We start from the raw sequence: 12,129 nt of genomic DNA on the forward strand, positions 1-12,129 counted from the left end.
TTGCCATTAGTCCGTATAGCGACGTAGATAGCGACGTAGCAGCGCCAGTCTTTCGCTCTTCTCGCCTCTGCATCCGAAATACGAAGATTTCCAGTCACAGTCTCGATCCCTACACGTCCTATATATATAAACAAATAATTTGACGAAGACGAAGAAGAAGATCAAGATATAGACATCAGAGGCCGCTTCACGAGCCATAGGATCACTGCCATTCTGTGCCCGCTTGACACCTGCAAAACCAGGTACCAAGCTGACGTCAGAGCCAATGATCAGGCCAAGGACATGTACCAATCTCTTTCATCCTCAACTTTATGATCTGGTCTGTGGATTTTGTTTGGATCATGGATTTGTGATTGGTTTTGTGGTGAAGTTCTAGGTCTTTCTCTGTTTTTGTGTGAGTTGGTGGTGAATTTCTGATTTTCGTAATGCTTTGTTTGTCTCATAAAATGGTTCCACAGAAAAATCTAAAACACCAGCTGAAGAAAATAAGCTTAATGTAGAGAGAGGGAGGTCTTTTCATTTCTTTTAGCTCTAAGGTAGAGTGAGTGAGTGGAAGTATACGAAAGGTAGAGAAGATTGGTTTATTTCAGTTCGTAATCATTGTTGTTTATTGTTTGTACTCATGTTTAGTTCAATTTGCATGCTATTTATGTCAAGAATTGTTTGGGTATAGAGTTTGGTAGTCTCTTTCATGCTCTTAATTTTGCATTATCATACAGGGATTTCTCCAAAAAAAATATGGGTTTTTCCTTTTTTTTTCTCGATTTCTTACCAACCTGAAAGTGGGTATCTATTTGTTTCCTGTGAAGTTCGGAAATTTTGAAGTGATCATACTCATACGGGTTGTTAGTTGGCTTGAATGAGAACATGATTGATTAGGTGAAGCCCAAGTCATCGTTTTGATAATCATAGGATAGGAATATCTAGAAGTTGGATCACTACTATGCTTTACTGATCATTAGATTTCAAGCAGCTATAATTATGTCTCTGAGTTCAGATTTACGGATTAGCAGTGCACATCACCTCTTTGTGAAAATGCCAAAAATCATCACATATGATTCTTTTTTTAACGTTGTTCTTCAGACATTTGAATGTTCAGCCTCATGTACCACACACAGAAAAAGTGTAGGACTAAAAGCTTAAATCTTTAAGTTTCATATGCTGGTCTTTATATTTTGTTGTTTGTTTCAGTGACAGCCCATCACATCCAAGAGTAAATGAAGAACTCACTTTCACAGCCTCAACAGCATATGAACCAACATATAACATATCTGAATAACTCATGTAGAATGATTCTTTCAAACTCAAAATGTAGAATATTTTGGCAATAGCTTTGTAATTTGTGTATAAAGAACATCTTCGGTTAGAATATCTCTTTCTTGAAAAATTTAAATACAGGAGCTCCTCCTTCTCGAATATGCATATATTCATGTCTAGTTGAAATACCAACTTTTATAATATGTAACATATTCCGTTAACATCTCTTAGATTGTGATTGCTACTCTATTGCCTATAAAATTTAGAAGGAAAAAATATATATAAACCCGCAGCATCGCGCAGGCGAGCTGCCTAGTGTATATAATATATCAGTTATACCTTATCGTCATTCATGGACGTCAAAGCTTGTTCAGTTTCCAGATACAAATGAATGAGATCGAAAGAATAAAAATGAGAGTAGTTCAATGCATTTGCACTGTGCAAAAGCAAAGTGTGTCGAATGAAGCTTTTACACCACTTATCGACTTTTACGTCTGCCTGCTGAGACGAAGAGATAAAGGAGTTTATCAACTTTTACCAAATGAGGCAAAACTTTCAGTCCTTGTTGAACAGAGTAGTTGCCTCTACATAACCATAAAAAGAACAAAGAAGGCTAGCTAAGCAAAAAGAGATAATTAAGCTTCAGTACTCCTTTTCTACCTTATCCAGAGTTCCAGACCACAAGTTTACACCCTATTTCATCCTAGTTTTATCCACTAGATATAGCTCATTATTGATCACACTCTATGCACATTCAACAAATCTTATCATCCTAAAATTCTGTCACGTACCTTGACCTCTTTTATATGTAGCACTTATTGTTTGTTATGGATCCACCAGCTTTAAGGGTTGTTAAATGGTAGAATCTTATTAACAAACTAATTCATGAGATTATCTATACATAACTTATACATCATATTTCTATTTAAGAATTTGTATTACAATATTTTGTAAACCCAGAAAGATTGATAGTCATTACCAAAATGACTATACACTAAATCAAGTGTGCATTCATTGATGTTGTAACAAAAAAGAAACGTAGGATTAACATAGAAATACCCCGCAAAGATGAGAAAACCAACATTGGGACGTAGTATACGAGCTTATGTGGCACAAACCGTGATTCAGAATGGTTATTCGACCTCATTGGAGCAAAAACCACACCAGCGAATTCTTTATCTTATAACCCTAGCAAAAGATCCAGAAGTACATGTTCTCTAGCTTGGTTTATAATTTTGGGTCTTTCTTTTGCGGCCCTTTCATTAATATCAAGCAATTATACACTATTTTTAACGAAGAAACATGTTAAATACCTTCTTACGTATCATGACGAATTTATATAATTCACCGTATAATTACCAGTTAAGTGGTTCCCAGTATACCCATTATACGTAATTATAAATGTGGGTGATAAGGAATATTAATGCTGTGTGTGTTTCTTGTGGCCATCAAGCTTCCAATTTCTATCTCAAACAAACAGACAATCCATATTCACATTCCCCTATATTCTTTCACTCACAGAGATGAAACATCGTGAGAACACAACCCAGTTCTGCTAAGCTCCAACTCTTTCGCCCACGTGAATGATGGAGATGATGCTGGTTGCTCGGATGTGGGACCCACACGTTTTTATCCTCTTCCCCGGCGAGTTGCCACCGTCACTTTGCACGGGCAGCATAACCCTAAACCTCTCTCCATGCCAGCGTCCACACTGATTTTGAAGATTAAGGGAGAGTGGCTTTCACCGTTTTCTAATTAGTAGTGGTCATAAACCCTAGCTAATTCCCTTCATTTCCGTTTGAAGAGCAATCTGCCAACGGTGGTATTAAATCAACAATAGGAGAGTGCAGTACGTAGTAGTGTTCTTATTTACTAATTAATTAGCTAGTATGTAACTGAGCACAAAAACTTTAGAACGTGAAAATAATTTTAAAAAGTACTCAAAACTTGAAGAGATAACAATCCAAAAACAAAGAATCTAGATATTCTGAGTCCGTAATCAAGTACAGGAATATATACTATTACAATACTATCCAACGGTGTAAATCATAATACATTCGTATTAGACCAAATTTTATTATAGTTATCCGTGTGTAGCTAGGTACACTCGGTTTCTTATTCTTAATTTAATAGTGAAAAGGCCATATACCAAGAATACGATGGAATTACGGCAAGAGATTTTGGAATGAGCATATTCTTCTGTTCATGGTCACATAATTAAATTAAGGCCACGTGGGTGAAACTGTTGTTTGACGTAAGTCATCTACTAACGATATGTGATAAAACAGTAAGGGACGAACTAGCACTGTTTTATTAGATACCGAATTCATAGTTTCATACCAAGGGACGTAAGTCATCTACTTCCAAAATATAAACTATATATATAAGCACTGGACTTTTGTCTCTTTCTGCTGTACCAGAACAGCTTAAATGGAAGAGAGAAAAGCCAGAAATTAATTTCAATTTCCATATTCGGAAATGGCATGGATTATTTCGTGCAAGGCTTGCAATTAGGAATAGGGTTCATATATTATCATGTCCGGTTTAGAGAACCAACTAAAACATACACGGATCTTGAAACTTGTATATACAACTCGATCCATCCGAACTGTGATCCCGTCATTATTAGGAAATTTATTCCGATTTTGGGAGAAGGTTTGTATTAGGTTTAGAACATATGATAGCTAATCACCCTGGTTAATCTTAATTAATACATACAGAATTATAGATCCACTTGATTTGATATGTAAACTATGACATAATATTATCGTCTGTACATGGATTCTTCTGGGTGACAGATGACAACAGTAGAACATGGTGTCATGGTACAAAGAAACCGTTATGTCTTATGTCATTTCCTCCATAATGGGACCGTTAAGTTTTTGGAAAAGTATTCATCAATTTGATCAACTATGGTTATGCTAAGGTCATACACGGTATGTTGTGCGTGGAGGTGGAGCAATATATATATTGCCTACATTCAAGACTTTAGAGGTAGTACATACATAACACGATTTTCATGCCTAGCTCCTAGCTTACTAGCTCCCAAGAAATATGCACCCCCCTAATAGTTAAAATATACATATTTTTAGTACTTTTTGTCTTGTTACAATATTTTTAGAACTTTTGTTTTGTTACAATATTTTTAGTACTTTCTATCTCACTCTTCTCTTTTTCATTATCTATACTAATATTAAGAGAATATGTTTTGTTAGCCAAACTCATTTTGACAGACTTAACACTAAAATATTAAAAAAAATTGAGAATAAATTTAATCACAATGATAAATATGACAATTATAAAATAATATATACTATTATTAAGAGAAGAGAGTTTGTAGGCTAATTGCAAACACAAAAAAGTATGTTAACAAGCGCCGCTTTCTGACCGCGACGCCCTATCAGCACACCAGCGTGCCAAGCAGTGCTCGTCCGGCAGTGCCTTGTGTCAGAGTCAGTCTCTGGCCACGTGGATTACGATGCGGCTGCCAAACGGGTGTCCAAGTCCTGCTTGTGGTTCATTAGCATTGTAGGTTTGGGGTTTCTAGCGGAGGTGGATCGGGGCAACTAGTGGGATGAATGGATAGAGGAGGTCTGGTCTCCTGGAGCGTTGATCGCGACTCTCACGGTGATGATGGCACTCAACGGAGCGGCTTCGGGCCCTGTGCGGTTCGTGAATCGGGTGATCGGGGAACGCAAGTGCAGTGTCTTTGGGTGGTGTCGTCGGGGGAGGCTTGTGTGTGGCTCTGGATTGGTGGCGATGGAGGTCGTTACTGGAGCTGGGATCGTGGTCACTAGTGGTGGTGTGTTGGGTCAGGCCTGCCTTGTTGGGGCCTTAGGCTACAAATATGTTTTGGGCTGCTCTCTTTAGGATTTTTCTAATATTTAGTTTTTATACTTTCTAATAATTCCTTAAGTTTTTAGGGAACTATGCACTTTATGTGTCTATAGTGCATCTGGAGTAGTACTGAAGAAGGATTTACGTTATTTTCTACGAATTTGATGTTTAATGAGTGGACCTATTTCTATGTACCACCGTGGGTACTACCACACCTTCTTGATTAGTCTAGTTGAAGGCAGCAGAAGGGTATGTAATGGTCATTCTGGCATGTGATGAATGAAATTGGCACCCGATTTGGGTGTGATTCAAAAAAGAGAAGAGAGTTTGTCAGCCAAAACAGAATTTTTTTACCAAAATATCCCTCAAATATTAAAAAACATTTGAACTGAAATATTTGAGAAAGACAAAATGGTCATTTCACAAATAAAAGAAAAACAAAAGAAATTTAACAAAAAAAAATCAAAAATCAAAAACAAAATATGTGCAGTAATTTTCTCCACATGCATTCTGTGGAATAACTTCCCACGTAATTATCCACACTCAAAGGGTGTGTTTGGAGTCTAGCGTTTATTAAGAAAATGTAAAAAAAATTATTTCACAACCTCCACTTTTCTCTCTCACTATTTCTCTATGCAATAACTGTTTTATTTTATTTGCGGAACATGTATAAAGAACACGTACTAATAATTTATAATAATACATTATAACTTGTCATATTCGAGCAGGTCTAGTTGGGCTCGGATAACTTTCGAACTTAAACTATATTCGCATCTTTTTTGGCCTATATGTAAGAATTTGTGAATTTCTCGAGTGGATTTAAGTAGGCCTGGGAACTCAAAGCCGAGAAACCGTTACCGATCCCGTCCGATCCGAGCCGAAATCGATCAGCTAAGTATGAAAAGATAGTTCTTCGGCATCCCGACCCGAACCGTACCGAAAACTATGTAAACGGATTGGCACCGGTATGGATCTAATACATACCGAATTGTCCAAGCCGAGCCGAAACCAGATCATGACCTCCGGAGCTCCGTTGCCCATGGCGGTTCTGTCTCGGATTGAGTCGCTGAGATTCGTGGTGAGCCATGGGTACGGTTTGACGGAGACGGCGGGGGTGGTGGTGTCGTGCGCGTGGACGTGGTGGAGCTGCCATGACTGGTCTGAGACCAATTATTGAGGGTATGAACATGGGTTGATTCTTCTTCTTCTTCTTCTCCTTCTCCTCCTTCTCCTTCTCCTTCTCCTTCTCCTTCTCCTCCTTCTCCTTCTCCTCCTCCTCCTTCTCCTCCTCCTCCTTCTCCTCCTCCTCCTTCTTCTTCTTCTTCTTCTTCTTCTTCTTCTTCTTCTTCTCCTCCTCCTCCTTCTCCTTCTTCTTCTTCTTCTTCTTCTTCTTCTTCTTCTTCTTCTTCTTCTTCTTCTTCTTCTCCTCCTCCTCCTCCTCCTCCTCCTCCTCCTTCTTCTCCTCCTCCTCCTTCTTCTTCTTCTTCTTCTGCTCCTCCTCCTCCTCCTCCTCCTCCTCCTCCTCCTCCTCCCCTCCTCCTCCTCCTTCTCCTCCTCCTCCTTCTCCTTCTCCTTCTCCTTCTTCTTCAACTAACAAGTCCCACATCTCTTTGTCCCAATCCACCTCTGCACCTACTGCAGATCCACCTTCTTCCTTGCTCCAATCCACCTCTGCACCACCAACCCAGGAACCCAGTTCACGAAGTGAGTTCAACAATGAAAACGTGGAAGATCCAGATCGTGAAAATGAAAATGTGGAAACCGATTTGTACCGAAACTGTACCGAATCAATCGGTTTCGGAACCAATCGGTATCCTTGATAAAATTCCGGCATCCCGAACCGATCCGAGCCAACTATAAAGTCGGTATCGATCTCGGTATAGCCCCATTCCCGAGCCGAGCCAAACCGATCCCAGGCCTAGATTTAAGAATTAAGGCGCGAGTCTCACAATTTTTCCTTTTCATATATATATACTAATCACATCTAAAGATTTGACACTGTTCAAAGTAGATAAATTTTGTGCAGCTACGCTCTAGCCCATGCATGTTAAACATTTGTCGACAATATTCTCACAAAAAATTAATGTTTCGAAACCATAAGTAATTTATAGTGCATGGATATGATCGTTATAAAGACACTTTGAGACCTATTCGATCAAGTAGATAAGTTGTACATAACTAGTCTTTTAAACATCTGTCAACAATACATCGCTACAAATTAATGTTTCAGAACCACAACTATATTTTAATTGTATGAATTTGATCCGATATATTTTTAATGTGGTGTCTTATTCGTCTCACTTTAAAGATGTATTGAGGTACTCTTTTAAGTAAATGAGTTTAATCTCATCTCTGTTAAACATCTATCTCAAATAATTGCTTAATGCATGGATATGATCCAAAAACACCTCTGACGTGGTGTATCGTTTTTTCTCTTTAACGATACTTCACGTTTTTCTTATTATAAAAGATAAATCTTCATCGCCACATTAAACGATGTTTCTATTTTTCTTAACGTGAAAGATAAATAAATACTTATTTTCTAAAAAAAAAAACCCTAAAAACCGAGAACTCTCTCCCTAGCGCCGCGAGAGAGCACCAAACCCACCAGTTTGTTCCTTGTCCGGCGGCGGCCGTCGATGGCGTCGTCTTCGGCCTCATCGTCGTTTGCTGGCTGCCGGATGGGCACTTCAATACCCTGGGCTGTGGTCAGGAGAGGAGGTGGCTATGGCTTGTGGTTTGGCGGCCTGGTTTTGACGGCAAACGTGGGCGCACTTTCTGGGCGTCTGTGGTAGTTCTTCTGTGCAGGGATGGCGATTCAGCGGCGGCGATTCGTGGGCGTCTAGGCGACGGCGCGGCTTGCGACGATCTGGGCTGGGCGTTGGATCTACAATGGCTTGGCGCTCGAGGCGGTGCTGGCTTGTAATGAAGCTTGACGGAGCGGCTCATGGCGGGGCTGGTTCACGGCGGGGATCGTGGCAAGGTTGGATCGTGGCGGGGTTGCAGAGGCGGCTGCAGGCGTGGTGGAAGGGTGACTGGGCTTGGGTCAACCTGGCTTGCTGGACCTTGAGTTGGGCCTTCTCTGTTGGGCTGCCCATTGGGCTTTTATTTAGGCTAGGGTTGTTTAGCCCTAAGCCTTTTCTATGTTTTTAGTTTTGTCTATTTACAATAAGGCTCCATTTTCAGGGACAATCTAGGCACCTTTGTGCATTTAGTTTTCTGCATTTGGTCTGGTCCTGTCAGCTTAATTCTCAGTGGATCTAGGTGTACACCAATTGAGGTCTCTAGGCAGCTAGGTTTATTGGCTAAAGAGTTAGGTTGGGAGGGCCGGATCTTTCTAGCGCCTCCGGCGTAGTACCAAAAGGGGATTCCCGCTACTCTACGTATTGATCGTACAATGAGTTGGTCTATTTTCTATGTACCATTGTGGGTACTACCACTATCTTTTTGTCTGTAAATGGCAGCGGAAGAGTATGTAATTACCTATTCTGGCTTTTGATGAATATATATTCGCCTACTGGCTCCATTATCAAAAAAAAAAAAAAAACATGAAAGATAAATATTTGTTGCCACGTTTAATTTAGTACATAATGATAATTTAAGTAAAATTGAGTATTAGATATACTTGACACTTTTTTATTTTAAATAAGATTTGACAAAATCTATAGGGTATCAATTTTTTGCTTTCAAACATCTGTCAACAATAGGATCGGTGAACATTATTATTTCATAATCTCAAGTACTTTTTTGATGCATGGATATGATCCAATACACTTTTGACGTGGCGTATCATTTTTTTCTCTTTAATGATGCTTCACGTTTTTTTTAACACAAAAGATAAATCCTCATCGCCACATTTAATGATGTTTCTATTTTCTTAACGTGAAAAATTAATCTTCGTCGCCAAGTTTAACTTAGTACACAATGATAATTTAAGTTAGTGGTGTATTAGATATACTTGACATTTTTTTTTTCAAATAAAATTTGATGAAATCTATTGGGTATCAATTTTTTGCTTTTTAATATCTGTCAACAATATGATTGGCGAACATTAATATTTCATAATCTCAAGTACTTTTTTAATGCATGGATATGATCAAATACACTTTTGACGTGGTGTATCGTTTGTTTCTCTTAATGACACTTCACTTTTTTCTTAACTCAAAGGATAAATCTTCGTCCCCACATTTAATAATGTTTCTATTTTCTTAACGTGAAAGATAAATTTTTGTCGCCACGTTTAACTTAGTACACAATGATAATTTAAGTAGAGTGGTGTATTAGATATACTTGACACTCATTTTTTTCAAATAAAATTTGACGAAATCTATCAAGTATCAATTTTTTGCTTTCTAGCATCTGTCAACGATATGATCAGTAAACATTAATATTTCATAATTTCAAATGCTTTTTTAATGCATGGATATGATCCAACACACTTTTAACATGGTGTATCGTTTGAAAATACCTTTTCTACATTTTCTCTATAGTGATTCTTCACGTTTTTCTTAACATAAGGGATAAATCTTCATCGCCAAATTTAATGATATTTTTCTTATCTTAACGTGAAAGATTAATCTTTGTCGCCACGTTTAGCTTAGTGCACGACGGCATTTAAAGTATAGTGATTAGATATACATAAGTACGTAACACTTATTCTTTTAGATAAATCTTACTCAAATCCATCGGTATCAATTTTTGTTTTCTCATTTTGATATCTGGAACTCAAAACTTGCATAAATGCTTTAAATGTTGAGAAGTAAATGAGCTAGCAGTATAATGTTGTGGCTTTCTATGGCATGCCGAAAAATGAACTAGGGAAAACAAGCTTATCTATCAGCACAATGTATTGTTTAAAGTTCACATTTTACATGGCTTTCTTCTTTTGGCCGATAATATATGGCTTTTCTATGGCATGGACGTCATGTAGTATGCCACTAATTATTGATCAACGAGGAACTCTCGGTTGGTGACCTAACGACTGAACTTCAAGAGAGAGAACACAAATCATATATGTCACCTTTGCCACTGTATCTACCAAATCACAAGAATTATCAAACCAATAACGAATTGAGTTTACACTATAACAACACACAAGACTACATTCCATTTGATGTTTGTTCAAGTAAAACAACTTATGGTTTTCTTCTTCACATACAGACTAATATCCTTGGTGCTTCTATGACTCCACGAGGAGGATCTAATCTATACAAGTACACAATAGTTTGGGACAGTAAATGATCTTAGATATTTTTCCAGAAAATCTAAGACCGTCACATCTTTGAGTTCAGTAATTCCAGATGGAATCAAACTCTATTGGAGCAGCTGAGTATGATGGAACATCTTGACCCCCCAAATAATTTGATGAGATGCGCCTCAAGCTTGGAGCTTGAGGCTCAGTCAACAACCTCATAATAGACTGGTCTTGCATAAAACCAGAGTCCGGGTACTGCATATTTCCGGTGTTTGGTGCGATTTGGTCGGAGAAGTAAGAGTTCTGCACCGAGGACTTGAACGGAAATGAGGATGAAGAAGCTAACAGATGACTGTTGTTGTTGTTGCTGCTGCTGATATTGTTGTTGTTGAAGCTGTCGATAATGTCATCCTGGGTTTTCTGATCCTCCATTGCATCGGAGAAGCAGGACGCATGCGATGTTTCACCGACGGTGGTGGTTCTTGTGTCACTGTTGTTGTAGGGTGGAGAATCCATTAGTGGTGGCAGGAAAGAAGGGCGGAATTCGTTTCCGAAAGGGCTCTCCCTCACCAACCCCGAAATATGAGTTTTCTTCCCACCACTACACTTTTGGAAAATTCTGCAAATCACCCACTCATTCTGAAAACCAAACGAAACCATAAGAAATCAGAAAATTGAAGGAAACAGAGGAAAACAGGGGAAAACAGGGGAAAACAAAGAGAACAAAACCAAGATGAAATTTCATACCTTAGCTGTTTTGGGGAGATTATAGGCTGAGTATTTGCCTTCCAATCTGTACTCATGCATGACCCAGTTGGTCTTTTCACCCTTTGGAGCCCTTCCTTTGTAGAAAACCAGAGTCTTCTTCATTCCAACAAGGGCTTTGGCCTTGTAAATCTCCTTGTCTTTGCCTGTGGCTTTCCAGTACCCAGCTTCAGTTGCCCGGTTAGTTCTTAAACCAGTTGGGTATTTTCTGTCCCTCACACAGAAAAAGTACCATTCCTTTTCACCCATTTTAGCCCTCCCTTCATAGAACAATCACAGAACACAAAGTCAGAGAAAACATCACAATAAATAAATATTTTTAAATTGAAAACAGAGGAAAACAGAGACAAATTGATTTTGTTTTTGAAGACTTACAAGGCAAATCCCAAGGCTCACACTTGTTCAAATCCACCTCCCCAATAGCTCTAGCGGTGAAGCCACTGTCAAGAACCTTCGGGGAAAGGTAGTGGCTTATGAGTTCTTCATCTGTCGGGTGAAATCGGAATCCAGGAGGCAATTCCATCTGCCCATCTTCATTAATAAACGCAGAAACATTCTCCATTTCTTCTGCTTGACACAAACTGTTTTCCTAGGAAAATTTGCTGAATCTGAAATCTCTAAATTCCAGAAATCAAAACAGAAAACCAAGTTAATCCTATGGAACTATAAACTGCAAAGGGGTCTAATTCTACAGAAGACTATTGTATGCAGACCTATCAACTATACAAGGCTACAAGCTCTAGGATTTTGTCAGATAAGGTAAGCTATAGAGCTAATCTATTATAAAAGGAAGAGAGAATAAAAAACTATGAACTGAGATATTGAGTGGGGGTTTGTTGAAGAAAAAAAAAATTTGGGTGGAGAGGTAGAGAACCCGCTTAAATACTGGTTTTGGGAGAAAAAGAAGCGTGGGCAGTAAGGCAACCTGGTGGATAGTTTCAAACTTTCAGCTCTCCCTTTTTAACTTTTCTGTAATAAATTCCATTTTTATTGACCAGGATGAGCTAGCAATTGACATGTGTGACCTGTATCTATGTAAATGTGAAAATTAAGAACTCTTCTTTCTGAATTCAGAT

General features: G+C 38.6%; 1 protein-coding gene and 1 long non-coding RNA gene across 2 annotated transcripts; one reads left to right on the top strand and one right to left on the bottom strand.

Moving 5' to 3' along the window:
- The first annotated feature begins 37 nt into the window (after positions 1–37).
- LOC133746023 (uncharacterized) lies at positions 38–1,455 on the top strand. Its single transcript, XR_009863909.1, has 2 exons — positions 38–284; positions 1,192–1,455. It is a non-coding gene; the product is annotated as an uncharacterized LOC133746023 (long non-coding RNA).
- An 8,439-nt stretch (positions 1,456–9,894) lies between these two features.
- On the bottom strand, positions 9,895–11,906 carry LOC133726371 (NAC domain-containing protein 92-like). The gene is made up of 3 exons (XM_062153901.1): positions 11,429–11,906; positions 11,036–11,313; positions 9,895–10,927 (listed from the first exon to the last, which is right to left on the bottom strand). The coding sequence occupies exons 1-3, from the start codon at positions 11,613–11,615 to the stop codon at positions 10,382–10,384; spliced, it is 1,011 nt and encodes a 336-aa protein (XP_062009885.1). The 5' UTR covers positions 11,616–11,906; the 3' UTR covers positions 9,895–10,381.
- Positions 11,907–12,129: the final 223 nt, after the last annotated feature.

Source organism: Rosa rugosa, chromosome 1 (genome assembly GCF_958449725.1).
Source record: "Rosa rugosa chromosome 1, drRosRugo1.1, whole genome shotgun sequence".
NCBI classification, from domain to species: Eukaryota; Viridiplantae; Streptophyta; class Magnoliopsida; order Rosales; family Rosaceae; genus Rosa; species Rosa rugosa.